Source organism: Toxotes jaculatrix, chromosome 8, assembly GCF_017976425.1.
Source record: "Toxotes jaculatrix isolate fToxJac2 chromosome 8, fToxJac2.pri, whole genome shotgun sequence".
Classification (NCBI taxonomy): domain Eukaryota; kingdom Metazoa; phylum Chordata; class Actinopteri; family Toxotidae; genus Toxotes; species Toxotes jaculatrix.
The window spans coordinates 13,742,780-13,768,950 of record NC_054401.1 but is presented as its reverse complement, the minus strand read 5'-3'; the positions used below and the strand labels follow the sequence as shown (position 1 = coordinate 13,768,950).

At 41.2% G+C, this 26,171-nt stretch overlaps 1 protein-coding gene across 4 annotated transcripts in view; it reads right to left on the bottom strand.

Moving 5' to 3' along the window:
• Nucleotides 1–13,362: 13,362 nt before the first annotated feature.
• hdac9b (histone deacetylase 9b) overlaps nucleotides 13,363–26,171 on the bottom strand; it is a 40,947-nt gene continuing 28,138 nt past the window's right edge. For 3 of the 4 annotated variants that reach the window (XM_041044945.1, XM_041044942.1, XM_041044943.1), the window contains 8 exons: nucleotides 26,031–26,163; nucleotides 25,780–25,901; nucleotides 20,723–20,854; nucleotides 20,268–20,383; nucleotides 18,612–18,734; nucleotides 17,841–18,018; nucleotides 17,477–17,691; nucleotides 13,363–15,091 (listed from right to left, as the gene is read on the bottom strand). In XM_041044945.1, coding sequence (XP_040900879.1) covers nucleotides 14,759–15,091; nucleotides 17,477–17,691; nucleotides 17,841–18,018; nucleotides 18,612–18,734; nucleotides 20,268–20,383; nucleotides 20,723–20,854; nucleotides 25,780–25,901; nucleotides 26,031–26,163 — 1,352 coding nt within the window. In that variant the 3' untranslated portion in view covers nucleotides 13,363–14,758. The remainder of the gene's footprint in view (nucleotides 15,092–17,476; nucleotides 17,692–17,840; nucleotides 18,019–18,611; nucleotides 18,735–20,267; nucleotides 20,384–20,722; nucleotides 20,855–25,779; nucleotides 25,902–26,030; nucleotides 26,164–26,171) is intronic. The other variant, XM_041044944.1, reaches the window with a different exon arrangement.

The following is a 26,171-nucleotide window of genomic DNA, read 5'->3' as shown; positions in this document are numbered from 1 at the left end:
GTGGATTTATCGTCTGAGACCGTACCTAATCACAACAGAGAAAACACATCGTGGAGACAAATCAAGCAACAAAGAGCGTTTAGTGATGATCCAACTCAACAAACATTTAATCACCAATAAGCCATGCAGTCCAGACAGGATAGTGATGATATCTTTTTTTTTCCCTATAATTTAATAGTTCTCTTCACAGCTGCAGGTGAAGAACTGCAACACTCTCCTCAACTGAGAACTAAAATTGCTTTTCTTTTCTTCTTTTTTATACATTGAGCCATATCATAGTTATATTTGCACTTGAGAAATGGTGTCAGCAGTGTGACTAAATCATTTATCACCAGCCAAAAACAACTGAGATGAATAATTGAGTCCAGATGTAGCTGATTCAAGCTAGATAGCAAAGTTCATTTCCTCTCTGTTCTTTGTAAGACAACCTATTACACCTCCCAGGCAGCTGCCGGGCATACTGGCCCGGCCTGAATATCAACACTCCTCAGGTGTCAGTGCAAGAATCACACAACACAAACGAATGCTGGACCCCTATTTTTAAGTCATATACTCCACAGTTTTGAATACAGGGGGGATTCTAGTGTGTTTTAGTGCAACTGTGTGTTTTATTTTATTCTTTTTTTAATTTTACCAGTCGTGGTGTGTAACTAAGATCTGTGCTTAAGTGTAATTTTGAGTTACTTGTACTTTGAGTACCATTTTATGCTATTTTACACTTCTATCCTTCTATCCTTCCTTCCCCTACATTTCAAAAGCAAATATTGTACTTTTTATTCAACTGCATGTATTCGACCGATGTAGTTGCATGATTTTTTTTGAACATTAAGATTTTACAAAATGTATGTTTAGACATGATGCATTTGTCAAATTAAACTGTTCAGCAGTGTTCAAATTTGCCCCACATCAGTTAAAATAAAAACACTGTATACATCTTACATAAGTAACAGTAAGTTTATACTATAAAACTGAAAAGAAAACTTTTTATAACTAGCATACATTTTGCTGCTAATGCGTTTTGTATTTTTAATTGTGTAAGAATTTAATTTAATGCAGGACTTTTACTTGTAATGGTGTGTTTTTACAAATGCTATATTGCTACTTTTACTCAAGTCAAAGATCTCAACACTTTTACCACTGTGAACTAACTTTTTTTTTTTTTTTTTTTTTTTTTTTGTTAATCAGCAACGCTTAAACTGCATCCTGCCAAAAGGTGCAGCGTGGTTTTCAGACAGGCAGCATGTTCACATATGTGACACAAATACTGTAAAATGAAACATAAAATACAAAGGCTACAAACAGGGACACACACGCATATACACTTGCACGCAGTAGCAGTTCCCATGTTTATTTTGTACGTTAAAAGATCGGGGAGGCCATAACTCTCCATCTGCCTTAAAAGCATTCTCTTCCGGCCCTTTGGGCCCATGTGGTAGTAATTAAGTTCTCTGGCTCGGCCATGCAGGTGACTGACACTGAGTGACCACTCCTCAGCACCCATGCATGTGCTAACGAAGCAGAGTTTCCTGGTTGTCTTTTTTTTTTTTTTTTTTTTTTAACGACTGAAATATTGAAATATTCTGTTTTGTGTTCAGTTGCCTCCCCCGAGTGTTAGACCACTTTGACAGTCACCAGTTATAAAATGTACTGTATCTGCTGAATGTTTTGGCAACTTGAACACTGATATTTTCTCCTTTTTTCAGGAAAACCTGGTTATGCTCAGATTTAGAGCGAAACGAAGCTGCATTTGCAGGTGGGACCGACTCTGCTGTCTTTCAAACTCAGCTATGTTAATCATGTTCTCACTGAAATCTGTATCCATCCATTTCAGCATGAATTGCATGCCAGTTTCAAAACAAATAAACACCAGCAGAGGAGGTTTCTGTGGACAAAATCAATCTGTGGAGGGATGTCAGGATTGTTTGGAAGAAAAGGTAAATAGTGAAGTGGAGTGGCCTACAGACTTTAATGTAGTGTTTACACTGTAATTAGTCTTTGCAGAATGAGATTCCTGACAGAGGGTCTGAAACGGCGTGGCATGGTAAAATAAACTCTAAACAGCGCTGCTTCAAGACATCCTCCATGGACCATAAACCAAGACGGCCTCCACAGACTACAACCACCCCTCTCTAATTTTCAAAATGGGTGGTCGGATTTTTTTCGCTCTCGCTCATTCTTTGTCTTTCTTTTTGTCCTTTTCCAAAACGGTCTTATGTTCTCCGTCTGTTTATGCCTCTCATTCTCCCAACTTCTACACATTTGCATTTTCCCTCTGTTTTTGTTTTGTTCCTCTCAGTGTTTGTCCCTCAACTTCCTGCTCCCTCCCATCCAGAATGAACCCAGGTTTCAGCTTCAACTTCCAGCTCTCTGCAGGCCCCTCCGGACTCTGAGTTGATGACACAGTCTACAGCCATGCGTGCAGAAGGGGGGACGACTGGGGCTCATTCAGAACTGTGTCACTGTCCACCTGAGCAAACAGAGTCTTGGGGAAGCAGAGAAAGGGAGAGGGGCGGGGGAGAAACTGGTAGGGAGACTAGGAACCAATTGGTGAGGGAGGGCTGGCAGAGCGACAGCCAGTGTACAATAACATTAGTCTTCCGCTTTGGCCCAAGTAAGCGCTCCTTCTGGACCCATCTCTGCCTCAACGTTTCTTCTTATTCTTTTTTTTTTCTCCTTCTCTTTTTCTTGCATGGAGCTCCCTCCAATGGAAACACATTCCTGTCATGCCTCACTGCGGTTCCCTGTTTAGATTTCTCATTACAAACAGCATTACACGCATGGGCTGGAGCTGGCCGGAGCTCAAGCCAGGGAGAGGCCGGGGACCTCGGTCCTCCGCAGCCTCCAAGAGAAAGATGAAGGAGCTGGGTCTATCTCATGGAGACACAAAACCCAAAATCACAGATATTAACTTTTTACATCCATTAATTCTGAGGGAAAGAGAAAATGAGCCGTAATATCACTCCATCATCAGAAGAAAATGTTTTTTGCAAACTGAACTTGCACTGAACTCCAAATATTCTGTAGCTGCCTTCTCTTGTTGCTAAACTTCAAATAAAACCAAATAGAAACCTTGGGAAATTTCAAAATTTTTCCTTTGATATTAAACTGTCATGAGACCTGCCAGTCCATCTTTTGATTTTGAAATTTCCCTGTTATGTTGGGAGATGACGAACCCCCAATTTCCCTCTAGACGATTTATGATTATGAAGTGGAGCTGCCTCACAGGATACCAGAACTTTATGGAAAGCAGACCTCCTTCTTTCTCCCCGCACTCTCTCATCTCAGTCCAAGTGCAGCACCAGAGGACCAGGGACTGCCATGACTCCCCAGGCTGTCTGGGTATTGTTGACTGACACCTGACTGTGTCTATTAGTGTGAAAAACCGGGGTTACAACACAGACTACCTGTGCATAAATGAAGCTGAAGGGGAACAGTGTATAGCAACAACCACTTGAGAACTGCTTGTTTTTTTTGTTTTTTTTTTTTGTATTGCTGATGTGATAAAAGAGATTTTCCTCACATGGCAGCCAATCAAATAAGCAATGACCTAAACATGTGACTCACAGTGGGTTCCACCCAATATAGAACCAAAAAGCCGTTTCCTGTTTTAATTAGGTTTCCACCTGAATCTTTTCCAAAACCCCACACACCGAGAGTCGCTAATCTCACAAAGTAAATAAGCTTTCTGATTTTTTATCACTTTGTAGAGAAAACATTTGAGGGCAGTCGTGATGTGTTACTACCCATCTTCTCGTGCCAGAGGGAGCTTCACAGACAATCTGCTATCAATTTCTTCAAATCCATGGAATCACACCCTGTTATGCAGCCAAGTTATAAGTGATAACAGTGGACAAGGTCTTTTGAAGATACAATGAGGACATTCTTTCAAAACAGTCTGTTGTCTTTCATGTATAGATGAAGTCATTTATTTACAGTAATATTTATGTTCTCTTTTTATCTCAGGTAGAATGACAGCAGATTTATTTATGGGGCTGTCGAAGATGTGTTGAGATGATGAACTGTGAAATCAAACACTTTTCTCTCATAGAGTTGTGTGACTCAGCGCAATAAACAGGCTGCATATTTTAACTTCTTCATATGTGGTTATCTGTGCTACAAAGCATAACTCCACAAGAGCTCCCTCATGAGATTTGAATGTTTTTAAATCATAAGCGACTGATGGGAAACCTAGAGGTAAAACACAGGTGATGTGTGCCCGGTCTGTTAGAGCTATGACCAGGCTTCATTTTTATCACACAAATTCAAATAAATATATTAATAAGAACGAAAACAATTTCCACACACTGCTGTCTCATCCCTAGTTCTTCTTTTTTTTTTTTTAATGGTTGGAAACGATTTGAAGACGTATGATTTTCCTTGGGCCAATACAGTAGCCAAAGTCAAAATACAGTGAGTTGTGACTTGACATAAAAAACGTTTTCATTTTTTTTTTTTTTTTTTTTTTAAAGCAAAAGTTAGATGAGTGTTGGAAAATACACTTATTCAGAGTTGAAGGTTCAAGATTCAGTACATAAACATATGGAGATGACAGTGCAGTGCAGAAAATAAATACCATAATAATTCCATCAGAAAACCTTGGGGGAGAAAAAGAGAGATGACTAATTCACATTTTTGAGCAAGTTAGATAAAAATATTGATGGTACTTTCATTTCTGCAAGCTACACTAAAAATGAAGCAACCAGTTAGCTTAGCACAAAGACTGGAGAGAGAAAACTCCTGGCTCCAGAAGTCAAATCCACCTACGAGCACCTCTGGCAGACGGAACAAACAAACCATGACATGTTAATTAGTGAACTTCAGAGGTGCTGTTTCTAGTCTTTGTGCTAAGCCAAGATCACCAGCTACTGCTAACTTCACATTGAACACACAGATTAAAGAGTGGTATTGATTTTCTCATCTAACTCTGCATAAGAAAGCAAATAATTGCATTTCCCTTTCCTTTGCGCCCACTCACTAAAACTTAAAACTGTGCATTGCACAAACACACTAAACACTGGAGTAATATTTGAGGTTTATTTTCACTTACTAATAAAGTGGCTTGGGAGGAAATTCCCCCAAAGAATGCAAGCTGTCCAACTTTGTGTCCAGAAGCCAGAGCTCAGACGGGGAATGAGAGAAAGTCGCGGCCACCTGTTTCCCACTCACTTCTACTACACTCTTGGCATAATGCAGGCTTGTTCATGGCAGATTAACACCAGGCCATATGAGGTGGCAGTGCCAGCTGAACTTCAAAACATGAGGGGAACTGCCATTAACCTCAGTGTGCCACAATTTGCGGCATCCTATGCATTTAAATCACATGATCCCCTCATGTCGATGGTGATTTCCCACTTTGTCAAAAGAAATGCTCTATCACGACTTTTAGCACCAGCGTGGGCACACATTCCCGTCTGGTCGGGTAACACATTCTTACATTACATTAGTAGTGTGTTATGTTCAGTCAACAACATGCCTACACTGTGATGTTCTGTTAAAGCTGTGATGTAGCACCGTGGATCTGTCACAGTGCTGTTTCACAGTCTGGCCTTCACCCAAACCAGTCACACAACATGACATTGTGTAGTTCATTCCTCAATAATGAACTATGTGAATTACACAGCATTTCTCCAGGGCACGTCAAGACCGTACTGACTTCTCAAACTTTTCTGAGCTCATATACTGTGCAAAAAACGTTCACTTAGAACTGTTCATGGTCCCTCAGGATGCCACATTGGTTTCACACAGCGAAGAGAAACAGCTTTTGCCAAACTGAAGCATAATTTAAATATATGGCTGTCTTAATTTGATTTTTCTCCTAGAAGAACAGGTCGTGCTTTCAGTTAAAAACTCTAAACATTAAATGAGGTTGTGAGCTGTGCTGATTCATTCAATTTGACAAAAGAAATCTCAACACAAGGTACAACTTATTTGTTGTTCCCTCAGCTTTCAGCAGCACCTCGTGGCCTTCGTGGTCCAGTTGTTATCACAGAGGAAGTAGGATGTGGTTGAAAGCTATGGAGAACAAGTAAGCTAAACCTTGTGTTGATTATTTTTTGTCAGAATGATTTTACAGAATGATTCATACATAAAAATGAATTTCTGAGTATAACTTCATGGGGTGAAATGAATTACATTTTAGTTATAATTTTAGTTGTACATAATACATAATGGGCATTAAATAAGCAGAATTTGAACAAACTGTTGTGACAAAAAAATGCCTTAAAGTATGAATTTTACATCATAGCAGTAAATTTAACATGGGACAGCCCATAGCAGACATCAGGCATGTCCCCTTTTCAGTGCCTTTGAGTGATGACGTTATTTGGAAATTGCACAGATGAGCAAACATGGCAGCAGCAACATTAATGGAGCTTGGAGCCCTGCTTTTCCCACTGTCTCCGACCTGCTACTCAGTTGCACCAACACGTGCCTCATGTATCCACGCACAGATGTTTCCCTCAGAGATTTGCCTGTGATATAGAGTGTAGTGTGAAGGACAATCAACTCCCTTGCACACAGATGCCTCTGGGACCTTTTCAGGGGCCCTCATTTTACTCTCTCAATATATAGTGATAATGAGAGAACCCTTAAACCCTCCTTGAAAAATATTTCCCTGGAGCAATGCTCCTTCATGCTGCATTCCTCATACCATGCTATCTTGAGTCTTAAATCTCCTGCAATATCTTAAAATGTAGAAATGAACCACAAGATAAGAGATTTGTCATGCCCTCCATAACATGGACAAAGTGTTGAATGTACATTTGCTGAATGATTATTTATTTGAATGATTATAAACTTGTAATTTAGTGGTTAGAATTTGATGTAGACCAAATATTTTTTCAAGAACAATTTTCCTTTAAAGAGTGAGGTTATTATCTGGTGTTTCGCTCAGGCAGTTATTACTGGCTTTCTGCATTTCCCTTATGATTATGTCCCCAGTTAATTCATAGCATTTCAAATGCCATATAGATCATAAGAAAAACCCCAGTGGTCCATGGTCACAAGCCACAAATGGCAAAATTTTAGAAGAACTGAGCTGGAGCTCGAAATGGTCTCTTGGCATGGGCTTGGAGAAGAAATCACAACTCTTACGAGCCCTCGGGGTGTCATTTCGCCTGGCGGTGCATTCAGGCAACACTTACAAACACGTCCTGTCCAACTAGCTGGAGAGTGGCAGACTTGCTTTATGGGCTCTGGACTGGATGGTGTGAGGGAGGCAGGCACGTAAAAGTGCCTGGTCACAGGAATCAAAGGGAAGAGACGGCATCCCAGGGACGCTGGAGCCCCACTGATGGGATTCTCACAGACAGGAGAGGCCAAGTTTGCCGGTCCCCATCCCCTAAGCAGAGAGGCCACTTTCCTGGGCCACTGTGGTTCCTCAGTATCACCTATCAGCCAGGTCAATCAGTGGCTGAGATAAAGCAGTTCCTCAGGGCAGATGGTCTTTGAACACAGCAGGGGGAAAACTCCCCCAGGTCTCTTATCTCATTAAACTTGAAAAGGTATATTAATCCTTGAAAGGCTAAGATAACAGTATGGATGACACCAGACAGAGAGACTGACAGTAATATAAACACTATCTATGTTGGGTCATCAATGTCTCATCTCAGGAGACAAGAGTAAAACATGTGGAATTCTTCCCCTGCTCTAGAAAGAATTTTTTTTTTTGAAAATGTTGTGGATCAGGTTGTTTTACATGATGAAATCACAAGTGTTACACAAAACAACACATTTTCCATTTATAAATGGACAATTCTTTAAAACACTCACTGAATAAATCGTGCTATATTTTTGAAATGCAGTTTTAGATGTATTAATCTCATAAAGCATATGATTTAATGTTCAATGACAGGCACACAGGCCATCAAAGAAGGAAATCTTGGCTTCACAGACGACATAGGCCGCAAAGAATCCGGCATCTGACATCAGTCCTTTTTTTTCCTCCTTTTTTTGTTTTTTGAGGTGCACTTTTTCACACCAACACACAAAACAGTCGCCTCCATTTGCTGCCAGTGCTGCACTGTCCTACACCTCGAGCATGGTTAACAGCACATGGAAAGAAAAACACCACGTTGTACTGCGAGATGCCAGATTCATACAAATCTTGACATGCACACAAGAAAACTGGAAAAATTTCCTTTATGTGCTGTTTTAGCCTTTTGTCATCTTCAACTTTGGTGGGCAAGGTTTGAAACGGTAAAAGTTCACATCACAAATTATTTCCTCATTTACCTCAGCTTAAAAAGCAAACACAGTTATATACCATGTCAAACTCTAATGTAAGAAAAATGATGAAAAATCCAAACTAATTTGACTTGTGAACAGCTAACATCAAACAAATCCTTCACTGCAGCTTTGCGGCATAAATATCATTTAGCCCCAGGGCACATGAAATGAGAGGTGCAGATGCGGTAGTCATAAGGTTAGGGTGCAGAAATCTGGACGGTTGATTAAAATGAGGTGAAAGTTAAGGTGTCATTCCTACCTGTTGATTGCTGGTGTGTCAGTTGCTGCTGGATCACTAGGTAGATGAAGAAGAGGAAGGTGAGAAGGCATCTGACTTCCTGGGTCCCTTTAAAATATACAGATTAAAGAACAGGGTGAGCAAGTTACTGTATCCAGCCAAGGTTATTCATTCATTCAAGCTCTGTTCCTGCTAACTATTTAAGACCCGTGTTTCATCATAGATTTAAGGCCCGTGTTTCATCGTAGATGGAGAAAATTAGCACACTAGGTGTGCTAATAACTACCCACACTAGCTCTAAACTGAGTTGTCATTTCCTCCAGCTCTCTCTGAGAAAGCCTTTCCTGCTCCACGCAGTTTCTTCGTGCCTTCTTGATCTCCTTTGCCATCTTTTGACGAAGGAGATCATTCTCAGCCTTCAATTTTTCCACCAGGAGCAGGCACTGTGACACCCTCACAATTTCTTTGTCAAGCTCATGCTGAAGATTGTCAGCCTGCTGCTTGGCTCTGAGGACATCAGCTTCATAACTTTGGCTGTGCTCTTGGTGGGAAGCTCTGAGTCTCTCCAGTTCTTTTTGGAGAACCTTGTTTTTCTCCTTCACCTGGAGCTCAGCCGCAAACTTGTCCTGGCTCATTGCATGCGCTGCTTTCGGCCCCTTGCACGTTTGCAGCCTCCTTAGCTCTTTTCTTGCTTCTTTTGCCCTGTTCATGTGCAGTTCTTTCAGGGTTTTCTGGTCATCCAGCTCCTGTTTGGTTTCATCCAACTCTTGCCAAAGTTGGATTCTCCACGTTTGCTCTCTGCGACAGCTGGCCCTTGCCCTACCCAACAGATCATTAATGTTCTTTATTTCCTGTTTATTCCCTGTTGAAGGACCTGATTCCTAACTCTGACCTGTCTAGGGGCCCTCCTGTTGTGGTGATGGAGGTAGGACTTGACATCTTTGCAGGTGGCAGAATAAGGTTTAAAGAGATCTATCTATATAGTGACATCATCCAAATGTTCCAACTTACTCTTCTTTTTTTGACTTTCTTTCACATTTTTAAAACACCACTCTCTCTGCCTCATTCTGTCTCCATATCACTGTGAGTTTCCTGAACTAAAAATAAAGTAGTGTTGAAATAACAGCATCTTTTCACGTATGAATCAGTCACTGTAGTTACATGGACTGCAATTCTCTGATCTAAATCTGGCTACGACACAGGGGTGGACAACACCAGTTTATCATGAAACATAAAACAACTGAAAAATAACTAAAACAAATATCTTTTGTAAAAAAACAAAAAAAAACAAAACATTGATGTCCTTACCGGTTTTCATGCCTCCACACTGGCGATAGCCAAGGCCGGAGGAATTTTGTTCCATCGCCGGCGCCGGCATAAAAATCATCCACACAGGAGGAAGAATCAGCAACAAACTCAAAAGCAAACACAAGGATTTTTACTGGTTGATCCAGGCAACAGAGGTAAGTCCAAAGGGGGAACACGAGGATCAGCATGGACAGGATTCAGGTTGCAAACAGGAGCTCAGGTACAAGCACAGGCACAAACACAGACTGAGGCTTGACAAGAGATGAACTGACAAAGACACAGGGTAGAGACTTGCACACACTGTAGTAAATTAGCAACAGGTGATTCACATTAGGGTGGGGCAGACAATCAACAAAGGTAGGAAACTAGACAAAGACAGGAAGTGATCTGATAATAGATACACACGGACCAGGACTTCAAAATAAAACAGGAAATGCAGAACAAAACTCAAGAGACCAAAACAAGAGTAACATGACTTCAAAATAAAAACAGGAACTACTAAACAAAGCTCAGGAAACCATAACAAGAGTTCTCAAAAGTCTAAAAGGTCTATAAAGAGTTTAACAAAAATCCAAAATACTCAAAAAAAAAAAAAAAAAAAAATCATCATGGGTTGAACATATCAAAAGAGTCCAACAAAAGAATCCAAAAAGTCCAACACCATCATAACAAGTTTATCCAAAAGTCTAAAACAAAGTTCAGAACAGCCACCATCAGGGCTGATCATAACAGGATCTGCATTGTTAAAGATGTTTACACTACTAACACAGTCAGGAAGCACACTTACGTGTCACTGTAGATAATTTCAAACAACAGTGGAAAGATGCATTGAAATAGATGCTCAGGTGGACCTGGATTGTCCCACTGTCGCTTGTTGTCCCAGAGCCTCAGAACAGGATCTTAATCTAGATTGAATGAATGAAAAAAAATCTACAGATGTGTGTTGCTCTCTGCCTTGGAATCTGGTGATTTATATCCTTTTGGCCAAGTTTCTGGACGTTATTACCGGTTGTGGTCAGGTGAGTAACAGCAGAGCGTTTTGGTGACTCAGCTTCAAGGGTGACACTTGATTACAGTGATTATCGGGTGGCCTGTGATCACACTGTGGAGCTCACCTGTTCTGCTCTGAGAAACAGGTGATGTTGATGATCACTGAGCACTCTTTTTTCTTCATAAGCCCGTTACTGATCACATCAGTCTCATCAAACTGAGCAGCTGACTGCAATTCATTCTCTCTGCGTGTTCAGCAGAGTGCCATGAACTGATCTGCACCTTCACTCATATGATGTGGCTGGTGCATCAGATAGTGCAAACAAACTTTCCTGGGCTTCCTCTCCAGGTCTGAATGTACAGTGCCTGATGGTGTAGAACTCAGAAATATCCACCTTAAAAGGGGAAAAGACACAACATGAAATCACTCCAGAGTGTTCTCTCAGTAAGTACAGGAACAATGTCACAGGAACAGTGTCGAAAATAGGAACAAGTACAGAAGATTTGGTTTTTCTTCTGGATAAAGCAAGATTTTTCACCTTTGTTGTGACTGTCATCAGCTTTACAGTCGCAGAAGAGAGAAACTCACAGAGGTTGGATATTGGAAGATGACAAGTTAGAGCCCCAACGTCTTGAGAGCCCTATCACAATACACACTGTTCTTGTTTTGTTTTTATTCAGCAGTTAGCAGTTGTCAGTGGCAGCTGAATACATTCACTATGGATCTTTGGTATAAATCAGATGTGTCGTCTACTGTAGGACGAACACCAGAAGGGCACCACATTCTGCAATGGTAAAATAGTTGCAGTATGACTAATTTCCTGATTGAATTAGACTCACTTAGTTAAACTCACTTAGAATTAGATGCCACTTTCTTGCATTCTCAACATGTGAAGTGTATCTTTGCAAAGGGAGTAATGCACCACAGTTGACAGAACAAATGAATCCTGATGCACGTGTTTGGAGCTATTATATCCAGGTCATATGGTATGAATATATATAAATCCTGGGTTTTAACTGTTGTCAGCAGTACAGTGCTTATAGTGCATTTTACTGTGACTGTGCTATTCTTACTCAGTGGCTTCAAAACGCTGAGACATTATTTCATTATTTGGCAGGCCTTTTGAGCAAGAATGTGATTTCTTGTTGGTCCTCGTGCATTAGACATAAAGCCATCTGAGTTGCCGTCTTGAGATTTGAGACTCTGCAAAGTTATTGTCACCATCATCTATCACTCATTCTTGTATGTATGTACACATTGCACCCAAATGCCTTTTTTATAGTACTGTAGGTCATTAAAACTCAGGCCTCACTTAGGTTCTAATGCATTTAGAGGAAATAGGTGGACTTATGTCTTCCTTACTTCCTTACACCTTTAAAAATGCTTGCTTGCTTTTACAACTGGCTCTGTGCACAGCTGGGGAGGGGCAGTACAGATGGATTTAGGCTTCGTTATTTTTTCTGCCTTTGTAACAGCTCATTTAAAATCACAAGGGCCTGAAGCCCAAGACAGATGGAATCTACTTAAGAAAGAGTCAGTGTCTAATTCGACTCAAATACTTTCTAGTGTGAAATGACTCTACACCTTTATGAAAATATTTTAGATGCTCTCATGAAAGTTTAATGAAAGAGTGTGCCCGTTTGGATTAAATGCATTGTTTTATATAATATAAATTAGTAACAATCTGCATGAAGCGCATGTTTGGAGGCTTTCTAACTTTGTGCAGTCATAATTTGGTTGCCCTTGCCATTTTAAAGCTTCTCTCAGAGTGGTGTTTTGCAGAGAGCAACTTTAGACTGTGGGTGAACCTTTCCAGTCTCATCATTGCGTGTATAGCATATCAGGCCAGTCCCATGACCTAAGCTTGCTATGAAATTGCTTAAGCTTGGTTTGAAAGTATCCACATAAGTCATATATCACCCACTCGCAGCTCACCTTATCTTGACTGCTCTAATACTGCCACAAGAAGCCTTGCATGCTCACATCAAAGAAATGTTTTGAAAGCCTCTTAAGCTCCCTTTAAAGGGTTACACAGATCCCCTGAAAATAAAGAGCTGGGTTACAGGACCCTAGTGTGGGAAAAGCAAGTTGAGCTAATGATTTAGGTTGTCGATTTGAGATGCTAATTCCAAAATAACCGCAAACGTCCTTTGTAAATCTACAAGACAAAAAGTTTTTGAAAGCTTTTTTGAAAGGCCTAGAGGAGTATGGTGTGTTTTGCGTTCCTTCCTCCACATGCATCCTCACAATGAGGTGGAAATACACAAATAATCTGCAAAATGAAAGAGCTCCAGAGGTAAATGATCTTTATTTTAAAAAAGAAAGGTTTATCACACAAGGCAAAAAAAAGAGAAGAAAACTGCAAACTGCTATGAACAGACCACAGGACCACCCCCCTGCACCCCCACCCCCCACCCCTCCCCACTGACAGCAAAGGGGTTCTCGTTACAACCAAATCAAAGGAGCAAGAGAACAAGACTCACATTGTTCTGATTGTGTTTACTTACACTAAAAACATTAAAACCGGACAATCTGAATGTACAGTATAAGACAGACAGTTTTGATTTTCACATGAATCCAAACACAGAACCTCATACTAGCGTTTTTTTGTTTTTGTTTTTTTTTTTCCTTTGTTTTACATTTAGTCGACGGTACAAATGAAACGGGAAGGTTTACAGCTATGCAATACATTGATTGATCACTTTAAGACAGACTATACATGTTGCAATGGGCACTTTCAGGGGAAAACAGGCTTAAAAAAAAAAAAAAAAGCAAGGTCCCGTCCAGGGTTTTTTATTGAAGTAACATCAAACCTGCATATTGAGGTAACCATGCCACTAGGGAATACGAAGGAAGCGATTCCCCTTAAAAAGGACTCCCTTAACCATATCCCCACTCACTTTGTAATTCGCCTTGACAGTAAATCAATTCTCAAGCCTGGCCCCTTGGACTCCTCCAACCCTAGGTCCTCCTCTCTCAACATTCCTGCACACATGAATCACTCCAACTCCTGGCTTCTAGAAGGCATTTCCTGCCAGGCCCTCTCTCTCTTTCTCTCTGTCTGACTCCTCTGCTGAAAGCTAGGCAGGAACCCGGCCCGAGCTTTGATTTGGACCCAGAGGGAGAGAGGGAGGAGAGCTCGGCTTAACACAGGGCCCTGGCTCTGGGACGGCTCGGGGAGAGAGACATGGAGACTGGGGATGTGTTGGGAGATGCCTGCACACCCAAGCAGGGATTTAGTGCTTTATCCTTCAAATTGCAATATGAGCAGCGGACCATATTCCAATGGCAATATCACTCCCAGTGCAAAAGTCTGCCCAGAGGGAGCGTCCTCTGTTAGGATTTAAGTATACATTCTCTCTAAGACAGATGTTCATTATTTCAGTTCTGACACCACTTAACATGGAACATCATCACAGATTTTTGCGAACAACAGAGTATGTAGTGTTTTAAACTCTTTGACACGCTGTCAGGACTTAATGATAATTCTCAATGCTGAAGTGGACAGAAGAGCATTCAAATATTTTATGGCAAAAATTGTACACAATGGGAACATAAGTTGGCTCTTCAAAGCTGTACACCTGTTCCAACCTTTCCTCTAGAAATCATCTTTGATGCTAAATCCACATTATGTACATACAACTTTTTTTGTCACTTGATGACCGAAGCAGCTCTTAAAAAGAACGGTCTAAATTGTCTTCATACTATATACACAAAAGTGAAACGTACATATTTTACAGAGATCACTACACAAAGATCACAAACAGAGAGTCTTAGAGAGTAGGACGAGCGAGGCTGCAGCTGAGTGAAAAGGGGTCATATGCCGTGACAGGGAGAGCTGGCCTACTGTGCAATGGTTGCTGTGTGTGTGTGTGTGTGTGTGTGTTTGTGTTTGTGTTTGTGTTTGTGTGTGTGTGTAAGGATGCAGATGCACGTTTGTAGAGACTTGTTTATCTGCGAATGTTGCGAGTGTGTGATCTCATCCTCTTCCCTTCTCAGATCATGGCTCTTATCACCAGTCTCCCTTTGACCTGGTGAAGGTAGGTGCTCTGCTCTGACTCTAAGCTCTGATTGGTTAGACCCTCATCCTCGCTATCAGCCGGCTCCTCCTTGACCTTAATGACCCCGCAGTGAGCGTCGGGGAGCTCACCACTCGAGCCACTGCTGCTGCTACTGCTGAGCGTGTGCTTCCGGATGACTCCTCCAGGGGGCAGCCTGTCCTCCTGCATGCTCTCCGTCTGCTCTCCTTGCAGCTCCTCCTGCTCTTCCTCTGATTCCTGCAGGTGTGCGCTGGGCTGACGTAACTGCTCGATGGATTTGGACAACAGCTGCGAAACACATAGACTCCACATCAGTGATGACATCATGCAAGCCAATGAACTTTAACAATCCAATTTTTATCAGTGCAAAGCAAAAAATATATATATAATTTAGAGGTTTTTACAACAATAAACAAAAACAAGAATGTAAATACATCCAAAGAGCTGCAGGAGGATCTGTTTCACTATTTAAAAGCAAAGGTAGATTTCTCATCTGCCTATTCACAGCCATTTAATGATACTTAATAATAATAATGTCTGGGTGTCAAACAATAAAAACAAGTGAAACATATCCTTTTTTTTTTTTACCAAATCTCTGAACAAAACAATCAAACTCTCAGCAATCTCTGTAACAAAACAAACAAGCTACAAATCTATATTAACTCAGCTCTTATTTTACCATTATTCCATTTTTCAGGCTGTTTTGTTAGAAAAATCTAAATCCAGAAAACCAAAAACTGCAGGCAAACAGGCAAAGTTTAAGGTATGGTGGACAGTTTAGGACACACAAGGGTGAGCATTTTCACGTTGAGAAATCCAGCCCAACAAATACCTGTATTCAATAAAACGACTATAACTTCAATAATATGACATGGAAATGTCACACTGATCAAGTGTCGGGCTAGTGGCTTTTTTAAACTATATTTTAAGAGAGTTTAAGAATGGAAGCAGATTAGCCATTGTTCCCGTCTTTTTATGCAAGTTAATAAACATTCAATAATGGTGTCTGCCCCAGGTAAGCGGATTAGTGTCACTCACTTGCTTTATTTTTTATAAAATACAGCTCAAAATGTTCAAGGTCTCGTCTTGTGTTTTTTTCCTGTAAATTGCAGTTATATCCTGCAAACACTGGAGCCAAGACCATACGACACACCGCTGAATCAGACAGGCACCAGTTTATGAGCACATCAAACTACACTCTGAAACTCAGCAATGCTCAGATTTTCACCACAGCATCTGCACCACGACACCTTTCCATCAGAAAATCCAACCAAACCAAGTGAAAGAGACCTCGACATGTCCAGTAGAATTTAAGAGAGTGGCAGTGTGAAGTAACTGTTAAATATTTGTTACCAGAGGCATATGAGTTCAGATTCAGCCAGACAGAGAAACTCTTTACAGAGGGATGTTTCACTGTCTTGCAGATTTGTTAAATCAGAACCACTGTAATGGTGCCATGACATGATTACTCAACCACAAGAGGGCTCCATAAACAGGCTGAGAAGCGCCTGTCCTTAACAGCTACTAACCAACAACATTACTATCTACAGAATGTAGGCCTTATATAAATATCTCTTCAGCTATAAGAATTAGCCTCCTTAGTTAGGCATTACTAAACACTATTCATACCTCTTCCTAAAATCCCTAAGCTCTTGTAAATTTCCATTAGTGCCCCCTACTGTTTCAGGCACTAAAGGCCTTTTACAAACAACCGCAGACAAGCCTTTGCTAGGAAATTAATTAGGGCAATGTTTCGGAGATCCCTCTCAATAAACACTGAGGGCTCATCCCTGATTAGTGGCCATTTATAACCTCCACTTAAAGAGGCTTTAGTCGCGATCTCATTGGCCTGAGTGATCACAGCAGGGCCAGTTCACGTGGTTCTTAGACAAGATGTTGCAATTTTTTCCAAAGCTCCTTTCAAACTACAGCTGATATTAAAACTCATTTCAGCTGCCTGGCAGTGACACATGTTGGTCACAGAGGAATTCATACAGAAACCGTCAAAGTTGTACGTCTACAATGCTCAGCCCAGTATGTGCTTGTGGTGCTTTGTGCTTTTTATTACTTCCAGGTAAGAGCTGCTCTATGGTTCCCATGACTCTTTCAGGGCCCAGCGTTGGGACACATCAGTATGTGAGCTCACACAATGCTGCCTTTCACAGTGTCTGCCACCTCACACACGTCCCTCACCAGAATAATTACACTCTGTGTATAGCGAGGTCACCTCGGCCAGCTAACAGAAACAAAAATATTGCCACAGAGGAAGAAAATGTATTCTGGGCATTTTTTCCTTCATTTGAACTTAGCTTGAATTGAATTTCACAGAGTTAGCATGTGAACAGCACTGATGCCTTAAGCTATGATAACAGAATTAGTGCAGGGGAAGCATTTCTTCCCTATTTGAAGTCAGGCAGAAGTTCTTTGCTTCGCAGAAATAACACTAGGATTCCAGGGAAGAACAGACTAGGGCCTGGGTCTGTAAACTTGAGCTACCACAGATGCTTTTACAAAAGGCTAAAAATAGATCAGCATTTGTGTGCTTAAAATGATTAAATCAGACACCCTGCAGTAAAATAAGATCTCACGAGACCTAAAAAGGAATACAGAATGCTGCAATCTGAAAGTCAAAATCCTCCCTCGTGATTTCAATATTGATGAACAGCACAATACCTTATTTATATGGATCTGCTGCTGGTACTGTTTCTGTTTCTCCAGGAAGTGCTGATGTTGCTGCTGGATGACAAGTTGGGCCAGTGTGTTCTGAGGCAGTGGAGCCGACTGGGTCCGGTTCAAGGGCCGGTGTTTTGGTAGTTTAGGGCGACTGCTGGAGGGGCGATCCTTCATGGCCAGAGGGGACTGAGGGTGGGACGACATGGAGCTTTGGCCTTGACAAAAAAAATAAATAAAAATAAAAACTTTTATTATGCTTCTCCTAAAATCATATTGTAAATTTGTTGGATTTACAGTTTAAGGATAAGTAATATAACACAATGCAAAGTGACATGATGCTTGAAGACAAGGACAGAAGACCTACCAGAGGAGAGGATCTTCTGCTGCCTCATCTGCTCCTTCTGGAGGAGGTGTTGGAGGAGAGCCTGGTGACTGGGGCTCACCTTAGACTCCAGGCCTGTCTGAAGGGGCACAGGGCCCAGGAGATGCCCAGGCAGCCCATGTTTGATTTCTGTTGATCTGTCTTTCAAACCCATGGCAGCCTGAGAGAAGAGAAAAGATGATAAAGTAATGGTGATTTGTTAATTCACACTACCCATTCTGTGCACTGGGACTGGTAGTTATTTATAATCATTTGTAAGAATTCTAACTGTTCATTTTGACAGGCCAAGTTAAATAATATCGACTGTTTTTATTGTGAATTAATAACCACTGAAATTGGAGACCATCAATGGTTACAAGTTACTGCAGCTGAAGAACAGTCCTCTGTGGAATGTGCCAGAGAGCTAAAAGATGATATATCATCTGCTGTGTTATCAGGAGTTTCACTTGAGTGGCCTTGGACTTTTTAAAGCTGTGATAAATGAGGTAATAGGGGAAGATAAGATGCATGCCCGACACAAGACACTGCAGAACAATATTTATCTAGGGGCGATAAAATCATCTGGGGCCACAGGTCAGAGACCTGTGGTCATACAGACAACCCAGACAGCCACTGATGGCAGGTTTTGCAACTTACCGGTACAGACTGAGCTGAAAAGTTCAGCATCACTAACCAACCGAATTGGTATATTAAGCCAGATATCACGTAAAACATTCGGGTTATCTAACAATGTCTGCCAAAATTTGTACTCACACTAATGGGTGAGGATGCAGTTGAAAGCCCCAAGGAGATGTTGGGTAAGGAGGGAGATGTGTATAAGCTCAGCATGGACACGGAGCCCTCAGGTCGTAATAGTCTTGGCTGTGAAGGCCATCTCTATATCAAACACACAGGACAGAGCAAAAGACAGAGAGATTTAGAAGGAGGCCACAGATTTAGAAATTCCACTATGGACAAATTCAAAAGGGAACATGAACAGTGGTATAAACCTTAATGCACAGTGATGAACAAAAGCCTTCTTTGCTGCAAAAAGAAAGGTATGAGTTTTTATGATGGATGATAAAAAGGAGTGGCAGGCAGCAAAAGTTCCCCAGAGCTTCACAGAATGGCACCAGTGAGGATGATACGTTATTATAAAACATCGCAAACCTCTAAATCTACCACTCCACCCTCAGTTCTTCGGTCCCCAATCGGCCTTGCTGCATTTTCTTACTCCCCGGTCCCCACCCTCAGGCTACTCTCTCAGAGAACATCAGCACTGGGGCATACTTCCTGTACCCAGCAGAGCAGTGGACCAGCATGTGGTTTTGGAACAGCCATGTTTATCCTTCCAACCCCTACCAGTACTCAGTGACCTGTATGTGGATATCCGGCCCATATTTGACCCGAGGGACCCGTTCCCTCTGAAAAAGGATACCTAATGTAACGGTGCACAAACACGCCTTGCTTTTGTAACAGGCATGAGGTCTACGGGCAGCCCCACAGTCCACCAATGACTTTCATGAGAGCCTCAGCTTGGGCTGATACAATAGCAAAAAGTGTGTTTATGTTGTTAGCATGTGGGTGTCTTTGGCTACCAGTGCCTGGGATATCAATTAAACTCCACAGTTCGTCTGTGTCCCTAAGCCCCAACCTTCAGCCCGGTGTCAGGGCGTCTCTCCATTCTCTGTGTCGCTGGAGGTCCCTGAGAGAGTAAACAGCGATGGTTAAGAAAAACACAGCTGTTCTGTTAAGATTGTTCAGAGATGTGTCATATCTGCCACCCTCTATAATGGTCTGCTTTGTGAGCGCCGTCCAAGGGGAACTCTGGTCAGTAACTCAGCCATGAATCTATTGGGAAACGCCTCAGAACAACTCAGTACAGGCATGCAGCCAGGCCAGTGACAGAAACACCATTATAAGCCAACAGCAACCTTACAGCCAAACTTAAGATGTTTTTTTTTTTCTTTCTTTGTTTTTTTTTTTTTTTGCAAAACATAAAACTGATTGTACAGCACATCTGGAAAAAAAATGTTGGATAGAAAAATGTGCAGCATTCTAATTTTTACTGTTGTTTTTGCACCGTCTGTGCTCAGAATTTTAAAACTGATAGAGTCAGTTTTACATTTATTTTCCTTCATAATGTGTCATCTTTACGCAAGTAATAAGACATGTGGGTCAAGTTGTGCCTCTGTGGGGAGCCATTTTCATTGGAGTGTAACAGACAGAAGACAACTGGCTGTTTTTATAGCTGCAAGCAGAAGGGCAGACAGTCATTTAGTGCCCTGACGTAAAATTATAGTTTTGATACTCACATGATATCCACGCAGAGCAGCATCAGAGGCAAGCTTTTTGCCTTATTTATTTATTTATTTATTTATTTATTTTTTTTTGCAGATCATTCTGAGTGTTCATGATTTATAAACATACCTCAGTTTTTGTGGTAGTAGGCAGAGAAGAGGGTCCATTTTCAGCCCCCAAGGCACTGGAGGCCCCTATGGGAGAGCTGGGGCCAGAGCCAGGGGCACTGTTTGTGGGTGTAGAGTCTGGGGAAACATCATGGAGTTAGAAACAGTATGCACACTCACTCTCTACACTCAACACACATTTACAGCATGGCATGACAGCTGCAGCCTCACAACAGTTTAATGTGTAATGGCTGCCTGATTACAATGGTCTTCATTAATGCCAACAACCATTATATCTTACTGAATTTGCAAAATTGCTTACTGTGGCCCAGCTCTGTAATAATAACACTAGGATGTGGGCTTGTTTTGTTTTCAGAGAATATTTTAAACACCAGATAATTCAACGTACACAACTTTTGCACATGTTGTAGCAGGAAAAATACTTCTAGAAAAAAAAAATCTATAGACACTACACACCCATTAGCTCCAGGGCCCTCTTCTTATAAGGAGTCATGATGTTTCCATCTCTTCTCTTTAGCATCGGACTGCTCCTCCTTTCTGCTACCTTCTGCTTCAGTCTGGATCGTACTTTCAGGTTGGGCTCAGAGGCTGAAACATAAGGAACAGATTATTTTTTCCCCTGAAAGTCTCAATTCACAGTTTTTGGATATACATCTCACAAGGAGATCAATTATACAATCATGTGAGCTCTGTGTGGCTGTTTTCATAGAGTCAAACAGCTTTTATACAGCCTGAATGAAATGAACACTATCAAAGAAAATGGTAACATCATAAAATAATAGGAAACTAAAAGAGAAATAAAAAGACTATAAATCAGTTAAAAAATAAGCAATGTTGTCACGCTTTGACGTGTAACAATTTCAGTTTCGGTGAAATTAAGAGCAGGTTTCAGATGAATTAAATGAGTCAGGATTGGGCCCATTTCCACCTCATCTGGACTAAATTAGGTTGAGCAGCACACAGGCTCTAAGTGAAATAGTCCGCTACCTGCCGCCCTGGTGACCACAGTCTGATACAGTAGCAACAGTTAAACTAACACAAAAACATGGCAGATGTTTCAGGCTCTCCCCACGCCCCCCTCCTCCTAATGCAAAACAGAGATACCCGAATACACAGTCCGAACACACTACTGCTAACACACACAGCCTGGCCTGAACTGATCCAGACTTACAAATCCAGTCCATCAGTGTTGACAGAAAAGCTGACGTAATATTCTTCGCAATAGAGATTTTTCTTTTAGACTTTTCAACTGGTGATTAATGATGGATTTAACAGACATTTGTCAAATATTGGCCTGTTGGCTCAGTTTAGATTATTCAATCATTTTTAAACCCTTATTTAACCAGGGTAGATTTACAGACTCCTTTTCAAGAACGCCCAACTACACACTAACACTATTACGCACAACTGATAATTACCACCCCTGAAGAAACAAAACAAAGCCAAGTTTGATGACATTTTATTGTGCCTGTGCCATTGTTTCTAAAGAACCAGCACAACTACTAAGTACTAAACAAGGGATTAACCAGGAACTTATGAAACACTGAGGTCAAGAGATTCAGTGGGGTTAAGGTAATTTACAGCATGGAGATTATTATGTTCTTTATTTTGCCTTTAATTGTGTGATAAAATTTGAGAACTTTGAATATCTTAGAAAAAAATAGACTAAAGAAGGGTATATGTGCCACAGCTATGGTGGCAATGGAATTAATATTAAATAGTGCAATTTTTCTGGAGGTTGAATCAAGACAAGGAATTAATTATGACTGATGTAAACATCAGTTATATAAATGCAAGTAAATGCTTTTGTGTCAAACCGTTGAGTCATGCTCCTGTCTAGTCACAATGACAGTGACTCACTAGGTCAACACGTCTCATATGAACTTCCCGTCAACCCTATAGACATGGAATCCCACAGCTTGCTTTATACACTCAAATAAACAAGCAGAATAGATAAGCTGATTTTTTGACTGAAAGCCAGAGCACAAAGCTGTATTGAAGTTATGTAAACCTTCTGTTACACAATAGCCAACCTGTTTCAATTATTTAGGTCTAATCAATAATTAAATAGGTATTTTGCAGTGTGCACAACATACAGCTATACATACGGAAGTGGGGCTATGACGTGGGTGCACTGCAGGGAGGAGGAGAGGGAGCGGTGATGGGGGCACAGCTAGGAGAGTGGGCCAGATGCTGCTATTTCTGGCTTTTGTCAAAAGCAGCAAAACCCTCTTCCCTAATACGTGGCACAGACCTCTAATCCTGTGGGTGTGAGGTAGAATGAAAGAGAGCGAGGGAGGTAGAAAGGAGGCAGGAGAGATAAATTGAGAGAAAACGCTGTTGGGAGTCGTATGAATCTGCTTCACGCCCTGCTGCCTTGATTGCTTTCTATTTTTACACACACTGCTGCCACCAAGCTACGCATCCCAATTGGTCGCCACGGGAACGCCAGACAGCAGCACAGGAACAAACACTTTCTCACTCGGTCTCCATGGAAAAAAAAATGCCCTGGTGCACAGTGCAACAGGAGGCAATGATGGCAGCGGCAAAGCATATACACTGAACACCTGGCTCACTCCGGCTCCGACTTCTCAGTTAATGAAAACATACAGTGATGCCTGCAATATACCCCAGTCATAAATCAATCACCTTATTACATTTAAAAGTGGTGCTGCAGGGCTAGTGGCTTTGCAAGTCAATGTGTCATGCTATCTCCACTTAATCAGAATTTTAACTTGGCAGCCACCGTGAGTGTCGGTGTCCATTAGAGCCCGGACCTCGACAGATGGGTGTGCGCTCTGTACACAAGGAGGCCTGCTACGCATTTTACCTGATATTCTTGTGTAAACCGATGTTGAAATAGATGAATTAATCCTTGCTGGTCTAATGTTGTTGACCAAAGCTAACTTGCATTTCCTCCGAGTTTAAATATTCTATGTTGTAAGCTCAGCGAGATCAACTCTTTCATTCATGTTTCAAGATTTTATTATATTCTTAACACAGGGAGTTTCCACACAAACTTTACTTTGATATGCTCCAGGCTTTACAGTTTTACCTTTGTAGGCTTATTTTTGAAGATCTTTCCTGCACCTGCTGAATGCACACATTTGGTAACTGGGTCAAGACCAGAGAGGGTGTTGCACTTCTTACTGCTAAGCTGCAACTATTCTTGGCACAGACTACGCCGTGGCCTCGGTCCGGTCTATTCTAGTTACTGGAAGTGAAACGAAGAGGATATATACCAAGTAAACAAGTTAATCACGTGAAATTCTTCAAACGACTTTTTGGGTGAGGGAAATGAAACCAAGGACATCGCAGCTGTTCTGCGTTGTTAAGGATGATTTCCCTAGGATATAGGACACGTATTAGTAGAGATCAAAGCACATATTGTTCCTTTAGCAGGGTATTTTCAATACTGCGTCACAGCTGAAACTGTCATCTCTACAGACTGTATTTGTTTGTTGTGCCTTTTTCAGCTACATACATACACTGTCTACTGTTTACTATATTGTCCTCTACCTGAATATAAAACAGTGGACATGGATTGAAGCTGACATGACAAATAGTTTACTTTGAAAAAAGTGTACTCATTAATTCCTGTTTTCAGGAAAAAGGATGTAAATACATCAAGCTTACTTGAATAAAATTCACATTTCATAAGTTGTTCACTGGAACCTAAATTTCATATTTAAGATTTAGAAATGATAACTGATCACCAGGTTACCACAATATACACCGTATTACATGCGCATCATAAACGTCAGCGTGAACCTCAAACTCAGCCAGAAAAAGATGATTCTTTGCCCTCTGGCCAAATGAAGCAGTGGGAGTCCAACATGGAGCATTCGAGTCATCTCCACTTTGTTTTCAGAGAGCTATCTTTACTTAAACAAACACTCCTGTCGAGGGTTCATCCTGCCTGTGCCAGTCCTAAGTCGGCAACACCTGCCAATCAGCTATCAGTGACAGGCAGTGGTTTGGGGAACAACACTACCTTTGTGTGTCCCCCTCGCGTGCCAAGCTCTCAGAGGACTTTAATGAAGACAGACAGGAAGTGGGGGAGGAAGGTTTGAGCAGGAAATGACCACATATAGATTCAGGAATCCAAAGAGAAAAGAAATAGTTTTATCACTGCAAAAGGGTCAGGCACAGACGTGGGGAGATGAATTAACCATGGATGAAAGGATGAGAGAAATTTTATCTGTCCAGTTATTTGTTTAAACCTGCCTTTTTGTATTCACAGTGAAAGGCAAACAATGCTACCATAAACGGTCTCTCTGTTATTTTAGAAAAACGTCTTCAGCTGGTTATTACGCTTGTGAGGCGACTCCTTACCTTGTGGATCTAAAGGCATGTCTCACAGATGTAAATATACATTCAGAAGAGGCATTTCTCTGTTCTGAAGATGGTATGAATCAAAGAGATTACACTAAATAAAGGCTCTCAAAGCTTTCATTTACCTTTCTAATATTTATTCTTGCCACAAAGTTTCTTTATTTTACAAGATATCGTTCTTTTGTCTGATCTCTAAATTGTGTATACATGCAACGTGACAGGTCTGTATTTAAATAACTCAACATGTATAATTGTTTTCCAGTGTAATTAAAAGAGACACAAAAGGGAAAAGAACATAATGTAATTTGGTGACCTCATTGCCGAATTATGAAGTTTTTAGCTTGGCGAGAACTTGTGCTTGTGCAAACCAGGAGAGGCAGGAATTATTCTTATTTACACAGCCATCCCCAAAGGGTTCCTCAAACTTTAAACCAACAAACCTGAGCCGCTTTTTGGTGGAAACCTGTGTTTTTTCAAAATAGTTTTTAAAGCCCATAACTCAGGAGAAATTAATCTGCTTTAATTCTCTCATTCACCACTAGACAGTTCAAAGAGGCCTTGGAACTTGGTTTATTATTGTAACATAGGGACAAATGTGGTTCCTTTTAAATAATGGCACGGTAATTTCAGTACAAATAAGAGTAATTAAAATTTAAACTTGTGAAGTGAAAACATGCAATTAAACTGTGTCGTTGCCTGTGTTCATCTGCTGTGTCTTAGAATAATCCAAATAAGAATATATAAGGTTTAAGCTACTTTTCTGGCATGCGTCACCCCTTATGAAAGTTCTGTGTTGAGCCCTGGAGGAATGAGGAAGGGGGCAGGGGTCATAATGGGCCTAACTGATGTCATTAGCAGGTCATCAGCAACCTCAGGAAATACTCACTGGGTACACCGACCTCTTGATTGACAAGGGTCAAAAAGACACTCAATGTATTAATAACCCAGTGTAGTGAATGGAAAATTACTAATAAGAGGCAACATCTAAATCACTCACACTGATATCTTTTTACCTAGCCGTGTGCCTGTGCAGATTTATGTATGCATGTATGTACATGTATTTGCATTTTTATGTCTGTGCTGTGCTGTGCTGTGCTGTGCTGTGTGTGTGTGTGTGTGTGTGTGTGTGTGTGTGTGTGTGTGTGTGTGTGTGTGTGTGTGTGTGCAAATTAGCAAACCTGTCTTCCTCAAGGGGAAGTCGTCCTTGCTTTCTATGGGTGACGGCAGAGTATACTGGCAGGTGGGGGATGTGCCGCCCAGAGGTGGAGAGCTTTGGTCCAGTGATGTGTGATGAGAGGACCTGATCACAGAAAATCACATCAGAGTTTTGAGAGAATGACACGATATTATGACATAAACTATGTTTCTATATGATTTAGAGATAATATTTGTATCTTTATCTCCTTCTAAAACAACAAAAAGCACTTACGTGTACCAGAGTTTTGGGTGGTGGATGAAAGAATGACTGGCTCCATTACCGGCAGGGTCCTTGGCTGATTTGCTCAACAGAAACTCTTGGAGTTTCTGCTTCACCTCGGTACTGGCCACTGCACCTGTGAGACCAAAAGAC